The following is a 25,684-nucleotide window of genomic DNA, read 5'->3' as shown; positions in this document are numbered from 1 at the left end:
ACTTGACTATAAACTAGACAAAGAACTATGAGATATTTAAAGTTCAACTGATAGTATTTTAATATAATCTGTAAAAGTTGTGTAGTCCCTATACTCTGAAAGAGTGCCATTGTCCATCTAGTTTTAAGGTCTTTAGAGTTAGACATAAGAGAAATTAAATATTTTAAGTTTTTCAAGTTCAAAGCTCTTTAGAGTTAAATGGAAAAGGCAAGGGCCTATCTTTAGATCCAAAGAAGAGCAAGGTAAAATTAAATAATCAACCTGCCTGGGAGTAGTGGCATCCTACCATTAGACGAAATAATTAGTAATGTTATCGTCCCCTTCCCCTACCTTAGAAGTGATAAAATGACTGGCTTAGCAACTTTAAATAAGGATCAGTATGTCCCATCAGAGTCTCTGACAAGAATCTCGCCCCTGTTCTTGCTGAAATACCTAGTTGTGGGTAACATCAAAATGCTAAGAGGGCAGCCCCCGTGATATTAAATGGGACTGTATAATATTTGGTGTGAGAAGTATGTCTGCAGCTCCAGATCTCATACCAGCTGAAATTTTTGGCTAAATATTACCTTGGTTAACTTGGATAATTGTCTTCTGTAGTGGGTAAGCATCTTTCAACTCCAGTGACATTTAGAATTAAGAGTAGAAATGTCTAAGAGACTCAAAACTGTAATAGTAGTACTTTTTGTTAAGGGATATGTACATATTTATTTATTATTTTTATGTACTTGTAATTTAAGACAATATGGCTAATGAGGGTGATAAGCATGCAATTCCAATTTTAAGTGTATTATGGAATAATTTAGATCTGTGATTTTACATGAAAATTTATGTTAAGTACTTTTGGGGAACATTTAGGAGAAATTAGGCTTACCTCATTTATAAGTTTAACTTGCTAAGTTTATGAAAGTATTTATATGTAAGTTATGTTTTGTTAAGTAAGACAATTGAAGAACTAAGAAGGAAATAAAATATATTACATTTATAAACGTATGTTAAAAATTTTAGTGGCATTTAATTAGCCAGGTTTGTAAATGGCATCAAGCATTATTCAAAAACCTCTTAAAAGTGACTTCTAAAATCTGCTACTCTTGTACATAAAAAAAGATTTGTAAGTGAATCTAAAAGCTTTAAGGACTAACTGAATTTTTGCAGTTTTAACTTTAATAAATTGAATATTTAAAAAATCAAAGTAAACCTTTGAAGAGATTTTTTTGCACAAAAAGTACCTTTGAGGATATAAAACGACTCGTATCAGCATGGCTTATAGTACTCCATGTGTTTCTGAGTGTGATTGATTTGCTTGTTAGATAGTGAGGGAAGACTTAATCCAGTATACAAAAAAGCCTTTTCTATTACGTAGTGTAGTATCTTGCATTCATCAAAAGTTCAGATATTTGTTGAAAAATTAATATTTTGAACTGACTCTGGAATATATCATACTAAAATATTTGTTTATAATTTTCTGATAGCAAATAACTAAAATTTCTAAAGTTCTTTTTAGAACTGGAACTTATTAAAGGTTAAGTTCTATGGAGTCACGTGATTTATGAAGAGGCACCACTGCACTTCAGTAGGGAAAGGTGGGTCTTGTCAGTAAATGCTTCTGGGTTAACTGAATGTCCATGTGGTGAGGAAAATCTTAACCCCTTACCTCACATCATATAGAAAAACTAATTTGAAATAGATCACCACCTAAAATGTAAAAAGGTAATAAAATAAAACTTCCAGAAGAAAACATGGAAGGGATATTATCATCTTCTTGGGATAGCAAAGATTTATTAAACTGGACAATAAAGCATTAAAGATAAAAGATCAGTAAGTCAGAATTCTAAAATTATGAACTTCTTTTCATCAAAAGATGCACCATTAAGACAAGCCATATACTGGTAGAAAGTAAAAAAAAAAAGGAAAGCCATATACTGGTAGAAGATGTTTGCAAAGCATATGTATGACAAAGGACTTGTATAGAATATATAAAGAACAACGATCAATAAATCAATAAGAAAAAGTCAGGCAACCCAGTTGAAAAAAAATGGACTAAAGACTGGAACAGATACTATACAAAAGAAGATATTCACATGGCTAATAAGCATCTTGTTGAAAAGGTGTTTAACATCTGTAGCCATTCAAGAAAGGCAAGGTAGAACCACAATGAGACACCATTACACCCCACCCCACCCCCAGAATGACTAGGGTGGGACAGCTGGCACTCTCGTACATGGCTGTTGGGAGTGTAGAATGGCATCACTACTCTGGAATACCGTTGGCTATATTTACTAAAGCTAATCTTACATACACTTTATGATGCAGCTATTCTGCTCCTGGGTACAGATCCCAAAGAAATGAATGCTTCTGTTTACCATGAGGATAATTCCCATATTCATAGAGGCTTTAATAATAAACAGAAAACAGCTCAGGTGTCCATTCATAGAATTGATAAGTTGTATATTTATGCAATAGAATACTCCACAGCAGTAAAGAAAGATAAACGGCTATATACAGGAACATGGACGAATTTCACAGGTAATGTTGAAAGAGTATGTACTATAGGATTCCAGTTTATGAAACTAGAACAGGCAAACCTAATCTATGATAGTAAGGTCAAAATAGTGGTTACCTTTACCAGCTGATATTTACTAACAGGGGCCATGAAAAAAACTTTCTGGGGTATTGGGAAATGCTCTTTGTTCTACTAGTGGTTATACAGTACCAAAATTTATTGAGTTGTATACCTAATATATGTACATTTTACTGAATATATGGTATACCTCAATGAAAAATAGATTTTAAAAATTCTGTTAAGTATTAATCATCCCCATTTACAGAGGAAGAATATGAGGCTTGTAGATGTTACGTGATACGCTCATATAATCAGTAATTGGTGGACCTGGGAGTAGGAAGGCACCCAGGGTTTAGGATTCTAAATCTAATGCTAACTCCGGATCACCATGCTGTTTCTCTGTGAAGGGAGGAATCGTGTTTGCAACGTTTTTATGTCAACAGCCAGTGTAGTTCCTGTCCTTATTAGATAAACATATATTTTCTGATTTAAAAAAATAGCAGTCATATATTTGATGAGAGTGGACATTAAAATTCTTAATCATTGGACTTCCCTGGCAGGCCAGTAGCTAAGACACTGCACTCCCAATGCAAGGGGCCTGGGTTCAATCTCTGGTCTGGGAACTTGGTCCCGCATGCCACAACTAAAGATCCTGCATGCTGCAACTAAAAAGATGCAGCAATGAAGATCCCACCGCAACTAAGACCTGAGGCAGCCAAATAAATATTAAAAAAAAAATTCTTAATCATTAATTTCAAATAATAAGTCCTCTAATTTCTGTTTAAGCTTTGCTTTCTTGCCTCCTGATTTCTTACCAAGTAATTTCTCTTGGACTCAAAGTCTCATATATTGACCCCAAGTCCTTATAGTAAAAATATCAGTATTACCTACTTGGAACTCGTGTTTTTTTTCATTAGCTATAGAGAGGTATGTTTTCCTGTTTAATTCATATAGATTAATGTCATAGCAAAGTAAGATTATTTTTCTTCCTTTTCCAGAAGTTTCAGTAATTTGATTTATGTTCTTGGGCATATATAGGACCTGTTCCAAATTTCTTTTTCTTACACTAGAATTCTAACAATGTATGAACAAACAGATATAACCAAAGAATTTAGAATAATCATGAAACAGAAAGCTGGAAGAAATAGAAAGAGCTGAATAGATGGGAATCTTAAGAAGGTGCCTGTATAGCAATTGGAGAAAATTGTGATAGTATCTTTGACCCTGTTTCTAAATATGGTGTGGAATGAAGGCATCTTCAGAAGAGGTCTCTTCCCCTTTGACTTCTGGAACCCTGGATGCGTGGTGCTGTCTGACAGACAGTTCTATTTCTGTTGCCCAGTCTTTTATGGAGATTTGCCAGGCAGTAATACAGTAGGTTCAACTGAGGATGTGTACTCTGAGCCCACATCACTACCACATGTGTGTTTCTAGAACATGCCAAAAACTTTGTAGCAACCCTATAATTTCATTTTCTTAGGTGCTCAAATAATTTAATTAGTGCTATTGTTATATTCATCATATTTAAAGTTTATTAACTACCAAGTAACTAATATGAATAATAAAATTTATGTAAGGAATAAGGAGTTATAATACAGTAGGATCTATGTACCCACCATGGAGTTTAAGATAAAGAACATTAGCGTTACCTTGAAGGCCCTCTATGAGCTCCCCTGCATCCTGTTCCCTCCCCTCCTCTTTCAGAGTTAGCCACTGTCCTGGATTTGGGGTTTATCATTCCTTTGCCTTTCTTTATACTTTTAGCACATACATTTTAATCTCCACACAGTATCTTGTTCTGCTTAGAATCATACTGTATGTGTTCTTTGAACTTACTTTTTCACTCAACATTGTGGTCCTGAGATTGATCTATTATTATTGCATGTGGCTGTAATTCATGTTCACGTGAATATAGTATCCCATTATGTGAATGTATAATAATTTATGCATCTGTTCTGATACTGGACCTTTGGGTTGTTTCCAGGTGTTTACTATTACAAGCAGTGCTGTAAGAACGTTTACATATAATATTGATATTTAATATTGCTTAGAAAGGGAATATTGGCTTTTGGAGGAAGTCAGGCTTATTTGCCTATGATAGGGTAAGGCATCTTTCTTCCCATTCCTGCGGGGAAATATCCTCCAGTAGGAGAACTGAGCTCAGTGTAGACATGCTACTCTTTTATCTGCAGATTTCCAGTTATTCTCTGTATTTGAAATGCTGTAAGCTAGCAGGTGTCAGCCCGTGTTTGACCATTGGGGCAGAGGCTGACGATGCTGTGCAACCCTACTAATAAGGTGTCTTTTTAAAAAGAGACCAGTAAAAGAAGCCCTGAGACTTATTTTTTACAGCCTGGAAGCTGTCACTGAGTCCTTAAATTGAAGCATGCCATTGGGCAGTGATGCCCTAATGGAGGAAGAAGTACAGAACAGAGTCAAGGGTGTCCTTTGGGAAGCTGACAGTCTGTTTCGAATGTACTATCAAACTGCGGTGAGATGGAACTGAAGACCTGCAAAGCACAGGCACGCTTCCTGTGAGACGTGGGACTTGCCACAAATGCCACATCTGGCCTCTTGAGCAGTTTCCTTCAGACCGTTTATGAGCCCGTCAGAATACTGAGTGGCAGGACAAGGTCAGCAGCAGCGAACACCTGGAGTGCAGCCTGTGAACGAGCTTTGACATAATTCTCGCAGCACAGCTTTACTGAACTGGCTGTGTGTGCAATGTGGACTGCAAGCAGGACTCCGCAGTGACCGCTAAATAGCAAGCTGAGGTGGGAAAGCACAAGCTGAGGAGGCAGAAGAAATGTTTCCAGAGTCCCTGCAGTTCACCCCTCCTCAGCGAGGCCACCGAGCAGCCTGGCACGCAGCTGTAAAGGATGGGCTTGCTGTGTGAGCAAGAGCTTCGGGCTGGCTGTGCCTCCAGAAAGCAGGACCACAAACAATGACAGACTATTTAAATAGCAGGCGCAGCTGCTAGCAGAAGGGCAGACTTGACGTGTGTTCTGTGTGGAAGAGATTGTCAGTCGCTTTTTATTGTCTTTGGCCAGGAATCCAATTCAGGAAAGACATTATACATACACACACACACACACACACACACACACACACACACACACATATATACATATATATATATATATATAAAACAGTAAAGTTCTGCTCTTCTACTTTACACCTCTTCATCAAAACCAAACAGAGGGCTTCCCTGGTGGCGCAGTGGTTGAGAGTCCGCCTGCCTATGCAGGGGACGCGGGTTCGTGCCCTGGTCCGGGAAGATTCCACATGCCGCGGAGCGGCTGGGCCCGTGAGCCATGGCCGCTGGGCCTGCGCGTCTGGAGCCTGTGCTCCGCAGCGGGAGAGGCCACAGCAGTGAGAGGCCCGCATACCGCAAAAAAAACCCCAAAACAAAACAGAAATTCGTTCAAAAAACAATGGTTGCAATGAAATACTAGGAACAGAGCAACATAACATTTTTAGTTTTTTAGTCTTTACCAGTCTCATTACATTTTTACCTTATTGACAGAATACTTAAAAGACTAATAATGCGCTAGAACCAAAAACGTAATAATACCTTTAAATTTGAGAATGCCTTATAACTATTTCACTATACATGATTTTCAAGCTCCTTTTCGGTGGATGTTTTCCCCACAAGGTTGCTTATTCATCTTTGTCTCCTCCTAGGGCCTAGCACAGTAGAGGATATATACCTCCTAACAGGTGTGGGTGTTCAGTAAATAACTGTTTAACTGGATTGGACTCCAAGGATTCAGATGTCAGTATATGGTAACCTAGTAGAAAGACATACACTTTTCACCAGCCTCTCTCATCCTCAGCACTTTCATGTAGCGGTCTAATCCCAGAAGTCTGAAGATGCTGCAATATGTTAACTGTTTTTTACCTTGAGTTTTCAACCTTCCTGGCTTTTCATCCATTTTCCTGTTTTCCTGAGTTCATTGAGTAATACACATGTGAGACTTTTTCTGATACCAGGAAGAGAAACTCTGTGATGAGTTAGATGAATTAAAAGCATAAAGCTGGAAAAGGGATAAGAATAGATTTTGGCACATGGGTGGAAAAGGAACACACATATGGGATGTGAAGGGCTGCAAATACAGGCAGAGCTGTAAAGAGAGTAAAGGTAGGAAAACAGAGGCAGAGGCAGTTCAGGGAGGAAGAACTAAAAGCGTAGACACAAAGTGATGGAGTCTCCCCCAACACCCAGAGAGAGGCAAATAAATACTGTTCTGAGAAGCCCCATAATTTCACTATTTGAAGAAGACATGTTTCACATTACATTAGACAAAATATGCCACTTTGTAACATAACTATATTTATGTACTTTATCAAAATTCTTTTTTAAAATTGCTGTATAATTGACATGTATTACATTAGTTTCAGGTGTACAACGTAATGATTCAGTATTTGTGTATATTGTGAAATCATCACCACCATAAATAGAATTAACATCCTTTGCCACATATAGTTATCAAAATTCTTGATTCCCATTTGGGGGCCTGTATAATTTGAATGATCCTCTGATTTTTGACACCCTCAAAGCATGAGTAATATTTTTACACATAAACTTTGCACATAAATTAAGAAGATTTCATTAAACCCTGGTGTTGGTAATTTGATGAATGAAATGGTTTTTCCAACATGGAAGCAGAGAAAATCATTTTGGTTGTAAAGGATAAACTAGTAAGCTATGCAAATAAATATATTTTGAATTCTTGTCCTTTCAGCTTTTAATAATTTTTTTTTAAAGTTACTTATTTGGCTTAGGACAGTAATGAATAAAGGAATTGATTTTCTGTTAACACTATTAAGATTATTAGATAGGAATAGTCTGTATTGCCCTCTATTGGTGAGTGTTATTTTTGACAAAATAATTGCTGCTGTGTGTGTCATTTATATGTATATTTAATGTTTGTATCAACCAGTATACTTTACAGAAAAGCACTTTAAAAACTGACCTAATAGTTGTAGCCGTGAATTGGCAAAAGGGGGGAAAATTGACCTTGTGGGCTTATTGATTTAATAGTTTTATTGACTAATGTAGTATTGAAATACTTTTGCCTTTGATTAATTTTAATTTTATGTATTTATTTTTTTGTCAGAGCGCCACCTCAGATAAGGCGTCCCAATCGAGAAGTAAGACCTCTGAGGAAAGAAATGCCAGGAGGAGGAGCCCGAGGACCTGTAGGCCGAGCACATCCTATATCAAAGAGTGAAAAACCCTCTACAAGTAGGGACAAGGATTGTAGAGCAAGAGGGAGAGATGACAAGGCAAGACTACCTCTTTGTAACCCACTCACTTTAAGCCTGTGATGTTTGTTGCTTATTATACTTTTAGTGGGCTTTTCAGAGGACCCTGGTTTTGACATGGAAGAGATTTTTTTAAAAACTTTGAATCAAAAACCTATGCAGTCTTTGCATTTTGAAGGCCATTCTGCACTGTCAGTAACCTCAGAGGTGTATATATTTCTTAATACACACACACAGAAATCTTAAGTAAAATGGAGCTTTTCATTCTTTGAATTTCAAAATTGTATTAAATATCATCACAATTCTGATAATTAAAGATAAAAAATGACAAAATTAAATAGGAAATAATTTTGAATCTTAAATAGTAGTCCACGTTCACTTAGAGGAGGATGAGGAGGTAGTTTGAATTTTCTTTTTTTCCCACCCCCCTGCGGCTTTCCCCGTTGGTGTCCATACGTTTGTTCTCTACATCTGTGTCTCAACTTCTGCCCTGCAAACAGGTTCATCTGTACCATTTTTCTAGGTTCCACATACATGCGTTAATATACGATATTTGTTTTTCTCTTTCTGACTTACTTCACTCTGTATGACAGTCTCTAAATCCATCCACGTCTCAACAAATGGCCTAATTTCATTCCTTTTTATGGCTGAGTAATATTCCATTGTATATATGTACCACATCTTCTTTATCCATTCCTCTGTTGATGGGCATTTAGGTTGCTTCCATGACCTGGCTATTGTAAATAGGACTGCAGTGAACATTGGGGTGCATGACTCTTTCTGAATTATGGTTTTCTCTGGGTATATGCCCAGTAGTGGGATTGCTGGATCATATGGTAATTCTATTTTTAGTTTTTTAAGGAACCTCCATACTGTTCTCCATAGTGGCTGTACCAATTTACATTCCCACCAACAGTGCAAGAGGATTCCCTTTTCTCCACACCCTCTCCAGCATTTGTTGTTTGTAGATTTTCTGATGATGCCCATTCTAACTGGTGTGAGGTGATACCTCATTGTAGTTTTGATTTGCATTTCTCTAATAATTAGTGATGTTGAGCAGCTTTTCATGTGCTTCTTGGCCATCTGTATGTCTTCTTTGGAGAAATGTCTGTTTAGGTCCTCTGCCCATTGTTTGATTGGGTTGTTTATTTCTTTAATATTGAGCTGCATGAGCTGTTTATATATTTTGGAGATTAATCCTTTGTCCGTTGATGCGTTTGCAAATATTTTCTCCCATTCTGAGAGTTGTCTTTTCGTCTTGTTTATGGTTTCCTTTGCTGTGCAAAAGCTTTTAAGTTTAATTAGGTCCCATTTGTTTATTTTTGTTTTTATTTCCATTACTCTAGGAGGTGGATCAAAAAAGATCTTGCTGTGATTTATGTCAAAGAGTGTTCTTCCTATGTTTTCCTCTAAGAGTTTTATAGTGTCTGGTCTTAGATTTAGGTCTCGAATCCATTTTGATTTTATTTTTGTGTGTGGTGTTAGGGAGTGTTCTAATTTCATTCTTTAACATGTAGCTGTCCAGTTTTCCCAGCACCACTTATTGAAGAGACTGTCTTTTCTCCATTGTATATCTTTGCCTCCTTTGTCATGGATTAGTTGACCATACGTGCGTGGGTTTATCTCTGAGCTGTCTATCTTGTTCCATTGATCTATGTTTCTGATTTTGTGCCAGTACCATATTGTCTTGATTACTGTAGCTTTGTAGTATAGTCTGAAGTCAGGGAGTCTCATTCCTCCAGCTCCGTTTTTTCCCCTCAAGACTGCTTTGGCTATTTGGGGTCTTTTGTGTCTCCATACAAATTTTGAGATGATTTGTTCTAGTTCCGTAAAAAATGCCATTGGTAATTTGATATGGATTGCATTGAATCCGTAGATTGCTTTGGGTAATATAGTCATTTTCACAATATTGATTTTTCCAATCCAAGAACATGGTATATCTCTCCATCTGTTTGTGTCATCTTTAATTTCTTTCATCAGTGTCTTATAGTTTTCTGCATACAGGTCTTTTGTTCCCCTAGGTAGATTTATTCCTAGATATTTTATTCTTTTTGTTGCAGTGGTAAATGGGAGTGTTTCCATAATTTCCCTTTCAGATTTTTCATCATTAGTGTATAGGAATGCAAGAGATTTCTGTGCATTAATTTTGTATCCTGCAACTTTATCAAATTCATTGATTAGCTCTAGTAGTTTTCTGGTGGCATTTTTAGGATCCTCTGTGTATAGTATCATGTAATCAGCAAACAGTGACAGTTTTACTTCTTCTTTTCCAGTTTGTATTTTCTTTTATTTCTTTTTCTTCTCTGATTGCTGTGGCTAGGACTTCCAAAACTATGTTGAATAATAGTGGTGACAGTGGACATCCTTGTCTCATTCCTGATCTTAGAGGAAATGCTTTCAGTTTTTCACCATTGAGAATGATGTTGGCCGTGGGTTTGTCATATATGGCCTTTATTATGTTGAGGTAGGTTCCTTCTTTGCCCACTTCTTGGAGAGTTTTTATCATAAATGGGTGTTGAATTTTGTCAAAAGCTTTTTCTGCATCTATTGAGGTGATCATATGGTTTTTTTTTTGTTTGTTTGTTTTTTTTTTTTTTGTTTTTTTTTTTTTATGCGTTACGCGGGCCTCTCACTGTTGTGGCCTCTCCCGTTGCGGAGGACAGGCTCCGGACGCGCAGGCTCAGCGGCCATGGCCCACGGGCCCAGCCACTCCGCGGCACGTGGGATCCTCCCAGCCCGGGGCACGAACCCGTGTCCCCCGCATCGGCAGGCGGACTCCCAACCACTGCGCCACCAGGGAAGCCCGATCATATGGTTTTTATTCTTCATTTTGTTAATATGGTGTATCACATTGATTGATTTGCATATATTGAAGAATCCTTGCATCCCTGGGATAAATCCCACTTGATCATGGTGTATGATCCTTTTAATGTGTTGTTGGATTCTGTTTGCTAGTATTTTGTTGAGGATTTTTGCATCTATATTCATCAGTGATATTGGTCTGTAATTTTCTTTTTTTGTAGTATCTTTGTCTGGTTTTGGTATCAGGGTGATGGTGGCCTCATAGAATGAGTTTGGAGTGTTCCTTCCTCTGTAATTTTTTGGAAGAGTTTGAGAAGGATAGGTGTTAGCTCTTCTCTAAATGTTTGATAGAATTCACCTGTGAAGCCATCTGGTCCTGGACTTTTGTTTGTTGGAAGATTTTTAATCACAGTTTCAATTTCATTACTTGTGATTGGTCTGTTCATATTTTCTGTTTTCTTCTGGTTCAGTCTTGGAAGGTTATACCTTTCTAAGAATTTGTCCATTTCTTCCAGGTTGTCCATTTTATTGGCATAGAGTTGCTTGTAGTAGTCTCTTAGGATGCTTTGTATTTCTGTGGTGTCTGTTGTAACTTCTCCTTTTTCATTTCTAATTTTATTGATTTGAGTCCTCTCCCTCTTTTTCTTGATGAGTCTGGCTAATGGTTTATCAATTTTGTTTATCTTCTCAAAGAACCAGCTTTTAGCTTTATTGATCTTTGCTCTTATTATCTTTGTTTCTATTCCATTTATTTCTGCTCTGATCTTTATGATTTCTTTCCTTCTGCTAACTTTGGGTTTTGTTTGTTCTTCTTTCTCTAGTTCATTTAGGTGTAAGCTTAGATTGTTTATTTGAGATGTTTCTTGTTTCTTGAGGTAGACCTGTATGACTATAAACTTCCTTCTTAGACCTGCTTTTGCTGCATCTCATAGGTTTTGGATCATCGTGTTTTCATTGTCATTTGTCTCTAGGTATTTTTTGATTTCCTCTTTGATTTCTTCAGTGATCTCTTGGTTACTTAGTAACGTATTGTTTAGCCTCCATGTGTATGTGTTTTTTACATTTTTTCCCTGTAATTCATTTCTAATCTCATAGTGTTGTGGTCAGAAAAGATGCTTGATATGATTTCAATTTTCTTAAATTTACTGAGGCTTGATTTGTGACCCAGGATGTGATCTATCCTGGAGAATGTTCCATGTGCACTTGAGAAGGAAGTGTAATCTGTTGTTTATGGATGGAATGTCCTGTCAGTTAAATCTGTCTGGTCTATTGTATCATTTAAAGCTTCTGTTTCCTTATTTATTTTCATTATGGATAATCTGTCCATTGGTGCAAGTGAGGTGTTAAAGTCCCCCATTATTATTGTGTTACTGTCGATTTCCTCTTTTATAGCTGTTAGCAGTTGCCTTATGTATTGAGGTTCTCCTATGCTGGGTGCATACATATTTATAATTGTTATATCTTCTTCTTGGAATGATCATTATGTAGTGTCCTTCCTTGTCTCTTGTAACATTCTTTATTTTAAAGTCTATTTTATCTGATATGAGTATTGCTACTCCAGCTTTCTTTAGATTTCTGTTTGCCTGGAATATCTTTTTCTATCCCCTCACTTTCAGTCTGTATGTGTCCCTAGGTCTAAAGTGGGTCTCTTGTAGACAGCATATATATGGATCTTGTTTTTGTAACCATTCAGCAAGCCTCTGTCTTTTGGTTGGAGCATTTAATCCATTCACGTTTAAGGTAATTATCGATATGTATGTTCCTGTGACCATTTTCTTAATGGTTTTGTTTTTGTGGATCCTTTTCTTCTCTGTGTTTCCCACTTAGAGAAGTTCCTTTAGCATTTGTTGTAGAGCTGGTTTGGTGGTGCTGAATTCTCTTAGCCTTTGCTTGTCTGTAAAGCTTTTGATTTCTCCATTGAATCTGAATGAGATCCTTGCCGGGTAGAGTAATCTTGGTTGTAGGTTCTTCCCTTTCATCACTTTAAGTATATCATGCCACTCCCTTCTGGCTTGTAGAGTTTCTGCTGAGAAATCAGCTGTTAACCTTATGGGAGTTCCCTTGTATGTTATTTGTCGTTTTTCCTTTGCTGCTTTCAATAATTTTTCTTTGTCTTTAATTTTTGCCAGTTTGATTACTATGTGTCTTGGCGTGTTTCTCCTTGGGTTTTTCCTGTATAGGACTCGCTGTGCTTCCTGGACTTGGGTGGCTATTTCCTTTCCCATGTTAGGGAAGTTTTCAACTATAATCTCTTCATATATTTTCTCCAGTCCTTTCTCTGTCTCTTCTCCTTCTGGGACCCCTATAGTGTGAATGTTGTTGCATTTAATGTTGTCCCAGAGGTATCTTAGGCTGTCTCCATTTCTTTTCATTCTTTTTTCTTTATTCTGTTCTGCAACAGTGAATTCCACCATTCTGTCTTCCAGGTCACTTATCTGTTCTTCTGCCTCAGTTATTCTGCTATTGATTCCTTCTAGTGTATTTTTCATTTCAGTTATTGTGTTGTTCATCTCTGTTTGTTCTTTATTTCTTCTAGATTTGTTTTAAACATTTCTTGCATCTTCTCGATCTTTGCCTCCATTCTTTTTCCAAGGTCCTGGATCATCTTCACTGTCATTATTCTGAATTCTTTTTCTGTAAGGTTGCCTATCTCCACTTCATTTAGTTGTTTTTCTGGGGTTTTATCTTGTTCCTTCATCTGGTACATAGCCCTCTGCCTTTTCATCTTGTCTATCTTTCTGTGAATGTGCTTTTTGTTCCACAGGCTGCAGGATTGTAGTTCTTCTTGCTTCTGCTATCTGCCCTCTAAAATGGAGCTTTTTTTGGGCCAGATTTTAGTTCCCCGACCAGGGATCGAGCCCGTGCCCCCTGCAGTGGAAGTGCAGAGTCCTAACCACTGGACCGCCAGGGAAGTCCTGAGCGTTTATAGAAATATTCAAAATAAAGTTTTAAAACTTAAAAAGTATTTTAACTAGTATTCTGAATTAAAATGAAAACATAATTGTAGGGGAAAGATTTATAAGGAAGTAGATGTGTCTACAGTGTTCACAGAATAAGATGATAGATACGCTTTACAATTGATAAAAAATTTTTAAACTTTGATTTATCTTTAAATTTTAGAGTAAAACAAGATTTTTTTTCTTAATGAGAAAATTTCTTTTGGTTTGGGTTCAGTATGTACTTTTACTTTATCTGGGAAATTGATTGCTGAATAAGCATAATACTGGGTAGAAATTGTGTGCTGTCCTAAAATGGACTTAGGAAAATGTGCTGAAAATAATTTTTCAGAGTAAGGAGCCAGGATGACCTGACATTTCTCTCAGCCTTAATTTTAATGAAAAGACAAAAATTAATTTTTAGTGATAGCAATACCTATTTCCTTTATGATGTCATAAATGAATGAGGATGTTATTGAATTGCCACAGAGAAGTTTTATTTTCCTAGCTAGGGGTTCTATATGTCATCACATTTATGCCGTGATATTTATTGTGAAAATACAGCTTATAACTAATAGCAAATGGTTATCCTTAAAAATTACATACTATATTTGAATATTTTTACTCTATATGATTTCAGTCAGTGGTAAGGACTCTACACAGACCAACTTCCTACACCTTGTGGTTTTTTAGACCATAATGGAATAAAACTGATGTTTTCTGAGTATTTCTATTCAGGAGATAGAGCCAAAGACATATTCTCTCTACCTCACTAGGACACTGAAAATGAATTAGATTTTTTTATGTTTGTAATTTGTTCAAGCTATTATGTCATAAAACAGTAAGTGATTCCATTTCAGATCCTTTTGGGATTAGTGAGGGGTACTAATAAATAAATAAATTTTCCTGCTGATGAAATTGAACTGGTTCTCCCCATTACCAAAAGCTGCATAATGGATACTTAAAAATCTGTATCTTATATATCATCTTTGTTTCTTCCTCTGTTCTTCATTTTTGTGCTGCTAACCTTGGTTTGCAGTTTAGAGAATGAAGTGGTGGCTGAAGTCCACCCATCACTCTGCTAGTAGCTTTTAGGTAAACTTTTAGAACCAGGTAAGGAACTTTCAGTCTTTATCTTACCTTCACATAACACAAGAGAAGGATATTGGTCGTGGTTTATTGGATGCTTCCCATTTGGATGCTAGGTACCATTTGGAGTGATTACACAATAATTTATGAAATAATCCCAAGTAGTAGGCAGTCATTTTATCCCCATTTTTACAAATGAAGAAACTGAGATAGAGCTAAAGTATCTTATCCGAAGTTATAGAGTAAGGAATGGAGCTTTGTGAATCACAGATCTTTTTCCTCTTTATTTTAGTATTTTTCATATTATGTAGTATCCCTACCAAGTCTGGTTGGATTTGAAAAGAGTTCCAGAAAAATTAAATAAATGTTGATTTTGAAATGGGATTCTTAAGCAAAGAACAAAACAGCCAGGCATTTGTTGAATGTCAGATAAATTTCTCTGGATATTGTAAATTGTCTTTTACTTAAAAAGTTCCAAGTAATTTTCTAAATCTTAGTTGTTCTTCATTCACATGTAAGTACTCAGAATGTCACTGGAAAATAAGCCCTTTAATAAAAGAAAAAGAACAGTTGTTTGAAGATAAAAGAGACTTTCTGAGTCACTCTGGAAACAAAAGGGATTACAATTAAAAGAAAAAACTCATAGAAACTTCATTAGAATTTGAAAGGTGTGCTTGGTTCAGTTATGATCATTGTAAGCACTCAGATATTTATTAGAACACTGGAGTCCTTAAATTCACTGGAAGCAGTGATAGGGTTTGAGGCAGTTCAGATGAAACTGACAGATATCCATTGCCATTGAAAGCTAATTTGAAATCGAGTACTGAAGGGTACTCAGTGTTGTTGGTTTTTTTAAATCAGTTTTGTGTGTTGCAACCAGCTTAAAAAGAAAAATGAAATAGACTAGAAAATTTAGACTGCATTGCCCATTATAAGGACAGTATTATTTTGAGAAAAGAATTTGTTATATAAGTATGTAAAAATTTAGTTATATATTTGTATACACTAGCTCTTGATTTAAGATGAATTTATTACTTTGTGTCATGGTCAAAAGTTTGAAAGCTGCTTTTCTGCTCTAGCCACTTAACTTTATAGATGTTAAAAAAAGAGAGGACAGGAGAAATTACATGTTTTGCTTAAGACTCTCAGTATCTTTGGATTCTTAGTTTAGTCTTGTGAACTGTATGAGGAAGCAGCTAGTAAGAAAAGCAGTAGCAACAGGTCTTACTCTGCCTTGAGCATTCTTAACCTGTCCCAGTCCTTCCTACAAATTCCTGTGAACTCAGGGTTATTTTCCCTGTACTGTGTACGAAGAAATTGAGACACTGAAGTTACAACTGCAAGTAGGTGGTGGAACTAGGATTTGAACTCTAATACCTGAGCTTTTAACCATTATGCTATGCAGCCTCTTATTTGAAAATGCTTGCTGTCTTATTTTAATGTATCACAAATATCTATTTCTTTTAAGAGTACCAGTTCACTTTCTGAGAGTGATTAAGTCTTTTTCGTCTTTTTTTTTTTTTAAACTGCTAACAGGCTTCAAGTTAGGTCCAATCTTAAAAATGCTATTTTTCAATAAATAACAGTCACTGTGTATGGTGATCTGTTATTCAAGCCTTACAGTTTTTTCCCCTGAGGTACAGAGTCATCATGAGGCCAGTTTGTTACGCCATTTACTTAATGTACCTTTATTAAGTGCATACTTTGTGTTAGTCATACTTCTAGGTACTAGGAAGGCAAACTTTAATATGTGACTCCTGGCCTCAAGTTGATTGTTATTGATGAGAGGGGATCAGATGAATAAATTAACCTTTACAGCCATATTTTTTAGTCTTATTTGAATGTACCTGAGAAAAATGGTTATTTTTATTTTACTAAGTCTAGAGTCAGTGTAGAAATATACATAGAAATAACATGCATTTTTTAATTTAAAAAGGATAGTCTAAAAGTAAAATATTAGGTAACAGAATAGCTGTTTTGATATTATAAACCAAAAATAAATTTAATTAATAAAATTCTGATTCTCAAGTATTTATAAGACTATGGCTTTATGGTTAATTAACTCTTAGTGAAACGAGCAGTGCTTCCATTATGATCTCATGATTAAAGCTGTATGTGCTTTTAGATAGAATTCAGATTAAAGTATGGTAAATCATCTTCAGAGACTTAATTTAAAGCTATTAAACTTAAAGGACTTCATTTCATTGAATTATAACAAATGGCCATTTTTTGAATATTTTCCTTCTCTGATTAAATGTAGGGATGTCTGATATGGAGAGACATTGTAAACTGAGTTGGAGTATTCTTTTAGATTTATTTATTTATTTATGGCTGTGTTGGGTCTCCGTTGCTGTGCGAGGGCTTTCTCTAGTTGTGGCAAGCAGGGGCCACTCTTCATGGCGGTGCGCGGGTCTCTCACTATCGTGGCCTCTCTTGTTGCAGAGCACAGGCTCCAGACACGCAGGCTCCGTAATTGTGGCTCACGGGCCCAGTCGCTCCGGGGCATGTGGGATCCTCCCAGAGCAGGGCTCGAACCCGTGTCCCCTGCATTGGCAGGCAGATTCTCAACCACTGCGCCACCAGGGAAGCCTCTGGAGTATTTTTTTGAGAACTGTGGATCGGTGGTTATACAAGTGAACAGTGACTTAAAAAAATCTTTTTATTGAAGAAAAGTGTATACATTATAAGGGTATATTTGATGAATGATGATCATCTAACCAGCAGTGTACTGGTAAACGTTTAATAGCTAGTTTTCTGAAGGAAAAAAAAAGTGTATGTGTATATAAACTTGTACATATACACACACAAATTTATTCTAAATCTGACTGATATAAAGGATGTACAGCATATAATTTACAAATAATAAAATATACAGTACTCTTTAGTGTAAACTTTATAGAGCCAGTGGACCCTCGCCGAATGCCTTTGCTGCTTTTTGCTTAACTCTTGCAAATGTAGGTACCTGTGGTTGCAGTTGACAGACGATTCGGAAGGTAGTTCTGTTAGGATATTGGTTGGTATTTTGTTTTTATTAATGAGTCAGATGAAAGCGAAACAACAGAAACATATGTGGGAACTTCACTCATTGATCAATCACTTGAGCAGCTTTGATGAATCAGATCATGGTTTTCAAATACTGGAAAATTATTTCCTTCATTTTTTGTGCTATTTACGTTGTAACAACTATAGAAATGACACACTTTTAAATGTAATATTTTCCCCATTACTTTAAGTCTAGACAGTTAACAAAACAAGAAATCAAGCCCTGTTTTGTAGCATTTTCTGGTTTCTCTGGTATAAATACTTTCACTGTGATGGATTTCAAGCTACCGATATGAGGTCACTGAACTCAGAGTCAAGATAAGATGGGTAGTAGCCTACCATTCTATAGTGTAGACACAGTAGACTTAAGTAACCTTAAGTGCATAGGTAATAGTTAAATAGTTAGAAGTGAGGAGTTTTGAGTAATTGCCACTTCTGTTTTTTTTTTTTTTTTTTTTTTGCGGTATGCGGGCCTCTCACTGCTGTGGCCCCTCCCGTCGTGGAGCACAGGCCCTGGACGCGCAGGCCCAGCGGCCACAGCTCATGGGCCCAGCCGCTCCACAGCATGTGGGATCCTCCCGGACCGGGGCACGAACCCGTGTCCCCTGCATCGGCAGGCGGACTCTCAACCACTGCACCACCAGGGAAGCCCGCCACTTCTGTTTTTAATATAATTTATTCTGTTTGTGTAATTTAATTTTTATCAATGGCTGTTTTTTATAGAAAAATTCCTGCAAATTTAATAATTGGCTCTTACAAACCAGTGAGAGTCTGCTTCGGCTGACTGCGTTTAGCCTCTGTAACTACCATGTAATCCATGTAACTATCACTCAGGGGTCAAGAATAGAACATTTAGCACCTCAGAAGCCATACTCAGGATCCCTTCTGATCCCTGACACTTCTTTCTCAAAAGTAACCACTATTCTGCCACTTTGTTTCCAAAGATAACCACTATTCTCATTTCTAATACCATAAATTAGTTATACCTTTTTTGAAACTTTACATACAGTAAGTAATCTTTTTTTGTCTGGCTTTGTTTGCTCAACATACGTTGGTGAGATTTCGCCATCCTGTTGCATATCTCTGAAGTTTGTTTATTTTCATTAATAGACAGTATTATACCACAGTTGAATCTGTTTTACTATTAGTGAATTTTTGGATTGCTTTCAGTTTGAAACTATTATTAATAATGCTACCTTGGATAGTTTTGTACTTATCCTTTGGTATATATGTGAGCATATATACCTTTCTAGTGAGCATATACCTAGGAGTGGAATTGATGGGCCATAGGTTATGCATATGTTAAACTTCAGTAGGTAACACCAAATAGTTTTCCAAAGTGATTATACCAATTTCCATGTCTGCCTGCAGAGCACAAAAGTTCTAGTTGCTCCACATCCTCACCAACACTTGATATTGTCTCTCTCTTGTGGGTGAATCTCATTGTGATTTTACCAGCATATCTACCATGTATTGTGTACTTATCTGATAACTTCTGAGTTTAAAAGTTCTTTAATGGGCTTCCCTGGTGGCGCAGTGGTTGAGAGTCCGCCTCCTGATGCAGGGGACACGGGTTCGTGCCCCGCTCCGGGAGCGGCTGGGCCTGTGAGCCATGGCCGCTGAGCCTGCGCGTCCGGAGCCTGTGCTCCACAACGGGAGAGGACACAACAGTGAGAGGCCCGCGTACCGCAAAAAAAAAAGTTCTTTCATATGTTTAGTGGCCATTCGTATTATCAGTGACTTGTTTTTAAGAAATATCCTGTTCTGTCCTTTGGATATTAAATCACTCCACAAATTTTTTCTCTCATGGCAGCTGATTAATAGTGTTGGTTTTTGCTTTTATTTTTATTATTTTAAATTTTATTGCATTAGATTATAGTAAAGTGGTTACTTGCTGTTCTGTCCCTAAATGTTTTACTGTGTTTTACTTGTTTGTATGTTGTGTCCCCTAATGTGAGTGTATGCCTCTGAGGGCAGGGTTTTTGTCTGCTTGGATCACTGCTATTTCCCAGTACCTAGAATAGTGACTGGTACAGAGTAAGTATTCATAAATATTGCTGCAAGAATGCATTTATTGATAAGTAAGCAGAATGCTATGGATTCGTTATTTCAACTTAAATATATTTTGTATTAACACTCCAATGCAAGGCATGACACTGAAATTAGTCAGCATTTTGCATTTATCAACGTACTTTCCCTTGTAAATAATAAAGTCTTATTTCTAAAATATCAGTTTAGAGATCTTGTCTAACTTTTCCTGTGTTTGCTTCTCACACTGCAGTAGGAGTAGCCCAAAGTGTGCAGCCTTATGCCGTAGTGTACAAAGGGGTTGAAAGCACTGGTTCTGAAGCCAGACTGCCTAGGATCTAGCTGTGTGTCCTTGGACAATTTACTCAAGCTCTTGGTGCCTCAGTTTTCTCATCTATGAGGTAGAAATAATACGAGTACCTAACTCATAGGACCTTTAAGATTGTTATGTCAAGTGCTTAGAACAGTGCCTGGCATATAGCAAGCTGTAAACGAGTGTTAGCTGTAAAGGTAACATGACAGTGGGGAACTAACACAGGTATGATACAGAATAAAGATCATGTAAAAAAAAAAAAAAGAGAGAAACAATGAGATTTCCAAGCAATTTTGCACTTGCCTTGGGCTGTTGAACTCAGGAAACAGATGAATAAGTGGGCAAGTGAGAGGCAGTGGCTTTACCCAAAGAACCAAAGGTCAGCTATCATTCGGCTCAGACATCCCTGTGATCGGGGGCCGGTGGTTTTTATTATTAATTAGCCAGTGATTCTAACATCGGGTAGCTCATTACCTACAAGAGAGATGACTCCCTTGATGGATGGACTCATTGTTAGAAAATTCTTTCTTTTGTCGATCTGAAATTTACCTCTTCTGTCACTTTGTACTGGTCCTGGTTCTTTCCTTTGGAGTAATATAGAGTACATACAGGTAAGGAGGTCAGTTGGTTGTGTTGCTCCGTTAACATTTTCTTCTTCAGCTTAAATGTCTCTAGGGTCCCTGAGCTTCCTCCATATGACATGGGTTTTGAACCCTTTATTACTCTTCTCTCAGTATAATTTATTTGTCAACATTTTTCTTAAAATGTAAGACCCAGAGCTAGTAACTGAGCATGTTTCTCTTAGATGGCACACAGTGAAATATAAAAACTATTATTTGCATTTTAGGCCAATCTGTGTCATTAATTGACTCTATAATATTGAGTTGGTCATTAATTTTCTCATCTTCCTCAAATAGTATACTAATGAAAGATCATAAACAAACTTTTTGATATGGGTAATTTAGATACTTGTAAAAAGAAGCTAAAATACTTCGCTTTAATGAGAAAAAGTATATCAGCCTTCATGCTAATAATCAAATTTTTGCTAATTAATTAATGTGAAAATTTAAGCAAAGATTTCTAAGATCATTTCAGTGATGTTGCAGCTATTATTATAAACCGTACAGGTAATAATATCTTGGGTGAGGTTAGCTTTATTGCCTGAAAACTAAACTTCTTTTAGGTGTTGTAGTTAATCTAGTTGGTTAACTGAAACCAGAGCTACTAACTTATATTTGATATCCCTATTTTAATTTATCTGAGTATTTGTTATGAAGGATAATTGTCACCCATTTTGTGATTTCCCAATATAACCAAATATATTATTTATTTTTAGTTTCCTTAATTTGTTGTTTAGTAACCTCACCATTTTGGTTTGAAAAAGTTCTAGAATCTTCTTTGTAGTACTTACTTTGTATTCAGATCTCATTTCTACCATTGAGAAACTTTGGGTGCTAGGGCACGTCCTTTGACTAGCTTCTTTTTTTTTAACATCTTTATTAGTGTATAATTGCTTTACATTGTTGTGTTAGTTTCTGCTGTATAACAAAGTGAATCAGCTATACATATACATTTATCCCCATATCTCCTCCCTCTTGGGTCTCCCTCCACTCTTCCTATCCCACCCCTCTAGGTGGTCACAAAGCATGGAGCTGATCTCCCTGTGCTATGTGGCTGCTTCCCACTATCTGTTTTACATTTGGTAGTGTATATATGTCCATGCCATTCTCTCACTTCGTCCCAGCTTACCCTTCCCCCTCCCCATGTCCTCAAGTCCACCCTAAGTCTGTGTCTTTATTCCTGTCCTGCCCCTAGGTTCTTCAGAACCTTTTTTTTTTTTTTTTTTTTTTTTGACTAGCTTTATACACTGTCCTCTTCTGTGAATTGAGAGCCTTAACCTTGACTACTGCAATAGGTCTTTGTTTTTCTGCTTCTCCTTCTCCCTCCAGCCCATCCTTTTTCCAAATCGCAGCTAGCAGGGTCATTTTAAAATGTAAATCAGATCCTGTCATTCCCCCTGCTTAGTACATTTCAAAAATTTCCCCGTGTACTTAGAATAAAATCTAAATTCCTTCCCATGGCCTATACGGGCCCAGTGAGCTGGCCTCTGATCATCTCTCCAACTTATTCTTTTTGCTCAATACCTTTTAGCTATAGTAAATAGCTATAGACCATAGCTATAGCTATAGACCATTCAGTTTTTTCATAGCACTTAACAGTTTATACTTATGTATGTTTTGGGTTTGTTTACGTGTTAATTGTTTCCACCACAAGACTGGATGCTCAGTGAGGGCAGGTAATGTATTTTTATTCACTGATCTGAAACTGAATGTGTTGGACATAGATGGTCACATATTTATTGTTCTTAAAATCCTATGATTCCTATTACTTCCAGATAAGTGTGCAGCTTTTCCTTTCCCTTGGTAGTGTTTATCAAATCCTCCCCCACCACTTGGACATTCATATTAAAATGACTGTCTGCCTATATATATATATATATATATATACACATATATATATATATATATATATATTTTTTTTTTTTTTTTTTTTTTTTTTTTTTTTTTTGCGGTACGCAGGCCTCTCACTGTTGTGGCCTCTCCTGTTGCAGAGCACAGGCTCCGGACGCGCAGGCTCAGCGGCCATGGCTCACGGGCCCAGCCGCTCCACGGCATGTGGGATCTTCCCGGACCGGGTCACGAACCCGTGTCCCCTGCATTGGCAGGCGGACTCTCAACCACTGCACCACCAGGGAAGCCCTGCCTATATTTTTTAATACTAATTTTTTGGTAAGTCTAAAATTACAGTGTCAGGACTTCCCTGGTGACGCAGTGGTTAAGAATCCATCTGCCAATGCAGGGGACACGGGTTTGATCACTGGTCTAGGAAGATCCCACATGCCAAGGAGCGACTAAGCCCGTGTGCCACAACTACCGAGCCCGTGAGCCACAACTACTGAGCCCGCATGCCACAACTGCTGAAGCCCACGTGCCTAGAGCCCATGCTCCGCAACGAGAGAAGCCACTGCAATGAGAAGCCCATGCATTGCAATGAAGAGTAGCCCCTGATCGCCGCAACTAAAGAAAGCCCATGCGCAGCAGTGAAGACCCAACGCAGCCAAAAATAAATAAATAAAATAGTTACAGTGACATATCAAAGCTGGTTAAGTCCCAGATATATCAGTGTCTGTTGCATTCTTTGGTTGATTTATTTCTAGAACAGTTTTAAAATGATTACACAGTGTTCCCAGTGATTTGTTTGAATGTGACTAGCCTTGGCCTATCATTATTATAAAATGTGATTCTAGGCTGTGCTTATTTTAAATTTGTTGATGTTATTTTTGTTGCGTAGGCATGCCAGCAGTTTATTCCTTTTAAGTGTCAGTATTGGGATCTGTCATCTGAAATACAAGAATCTTTCTGAAAACTTAGCTTAATTCTGTTGCCGTGCTACCCAGGGACAGTAAATTATTCATTTTGGGGTCAAGTCACCAGAGTACTGTTTGGTCATTTACCTAGTGGCTTAAAGAACTAGAGTGTTTGCCCAAAGGGAGCCATTTAGGCCTCTCTCAGCACTTAGGATCTAGTTTATGGTTTATCTCAGATGGAGTGTGGTAGGAGAGGTTCATCCTGTTCTCTCTCTTCAGATTGAAGCTTAGGAAACTGACTCATTTTTGGACCATAGTTCCTTTCATTTTTACATTAACAGTAACTGTGGAGCTGAAGCTCTGGGGAGGTGCTTGGCTCTGTCTGCTGAAGTAGTTCCAGTGGTTGAACTCTCTCTGGCAGCTGAGCATGTTTCATTTAAAGCTCTTCAGAGCGGAGTAAATCTTGGCAGAACTCCATAGAAACCATAGCATATAATTCTTTTTTAAAGCTACTATATTATTAAATAAAGAATTTGGGGTAAAGTGATTGCTTTAATGGTCCTAATGATACTATTTTAAAAGGTCCTTTTATCATTGTCATTACAGTGACTTTATGATGTGGTCCAAGGACCTTACTAGGAAGAAACCCTCAACCCTGAGTGGGTACTTACAGGGACAGGGAAAAGGCTTTGTAAGATGCCGTTCAGAGTGCCACCTCTTTCCTCATCGCTGCCTCTTTCTTGGATGCTTAGGAGAATAGCTCTGCCATACATAACCTAGTCTTTTGGTTTTTTTAATGAAGTATAGTTGATTTACAATGTTGTGTTAGTTTCAGGTGTACAGCACAGTGATTCAGTTATACACATTATATATATATATATTTTTTCAGATTCTTTTTCCTTATAGGTTATTACAAAATATTGAGTATAGTGCTATACAGCAGGTCCTTGCTGGTTACCTATTTTATATATAGTAGTGTGTGTATGCTAATCCCATCCTCCTAATTTATCCCTCTCCACCATAACCTGCTTTTAAGCTTTAAGCTGATTCAGCCAGGCATGAGGTGGTCTGATGCTGTGAAAAAGCATGGATCTGTGGAGTCAGGAAGATCTTAGTTAAAATCTGTACTCTGACATTTAATAATTGTGAACTTAAGTTCCTTAACTTTCTGAGACCCACTTCCTTATCTGTAAAAATAGGGTTATAATACCTACCTTGTAGGGTAGTTGTATTAAATGAGATAATATATGAGAGATTTCTTGCCATGCAGTAGGTTTTCAATTGATTTCTTTTCTTCCTCTGTGTTAATACTCAAGTATTTTTTAGTGGTGGTAGAAATCCCATGCATCCGCAAATTTAGAGGTATCTAGCTCATTTCAGTCTTACGTGCAACTGTCCCCTCAAGAATGTAAATTTGAAGTGTCTAATAAAGTTGGCCAGTTCATCTATTTCTGATGAATTAAATAGGGGAGGATGGCATTTGGGTAATTAGCAAACAGTATTTAAAAAAATAGCCATTTAAAATGGTTACATTGCAATATTTTGAAAGCTTAATGATGTTAATTAAAATTATCTTGTTATTGATCAGCATTTTTTTGTACCTGTCCCCAGGGAAGGAAAAATATGCAAGACGGTGCAAGTGATGGTGAAATTCCAAGATTTGATGGTGCTGCATATGATAAGGATCTGGTGGAAGCCCTTGAGAGAGACATTGTCTCTAGGAATCCTAGCATTCATTGGTTAGTCTGTTAAGTTCTTGAATTACAGTAGTGGAGAAAACAAATTGTAGGTTGGCTTGGTGTGAGTCTTGTCTTGTCATCCATTCATCTCCTGATTATGACCTCATCCGTAATATGAGTGTGCAGAATTGGTAGGACAGTTCTTCTCCAGAATATAACCAAGACATTTTCAGACTAATCTGACGCGGACATAACTGACAAAGGTTGTTGATTGAATAACATGTCCTAATTTATAATTGCAATATGTTTTCACTGATCATTTTATACAGTAAAAATTAGAATAATGTTCTTAATGTAAGAAAAATTTCATAATTTAAAAAAAATTAAAAGAATTGGTATTGATCATAAATCAAAGATGTCCCTGAATAAGCATGAAACTTTGCTCTTCTTACAAAGGGATGACATAGCAGATCTGGAAGAAGCTAAGAAGCTGCTAAGGGAAGCTGTTGTTCTTCCCATGTGGATGCCTGACTTTTTCAAAGGGATTAGAAGGCCATGGAAGGTGAGAATTTATTGAAGTAATATAGGTATAAAACTGCT

At 37.0% G+C, this 25,684-nt stretch overlaps 1 protein-coding gene across 1 annotated transcript in view; it reads left to right on the top strand.

The window, feature by feature from the left end:
- The window catches only part of KATNAL1 (katanin catalytic subunit A1 like 1), a 62,353-nt gene that overhangs the window by 13,389 nt on the left and 23,280 nt on the right, over window positions 1-25,684 (top strand). The window contains exons 3-5 of the mRNA XM_065896040.1: window positions 7,681-7,849; window positions 25,017-25,144; window positions 25,541-25,646. Of these exons, the coding sequence (XP_065752112.1) occupies window positions 7,681-7,849; window positions 25,017-25,144; window positions 25,541-25,646 (403 nt within the window). The remainder of the gene's footprint in view (window positions 1-7,680; window positions 7,850-25,016; window positions 25,145-25,540; window positions 25,647-25,684) is intronic.

Source organism: Phocoena phocoena, chromosome 18 (assembly GCF_963924675.1).
Source record: "Phocoena phocoena chromosome 18, mPhoPho1.1, whole genome shotgun sequence".
Taxonomy (NCBI): Eukaryota; Metazoa; Chordata; class Mammalia; order Artiodactyla; family Phocoenidae; genus Phocoena; species Phocoena phocoena.
This window is presented reverse-complemented; position numbering and strand designations above follow the sequence as displayed.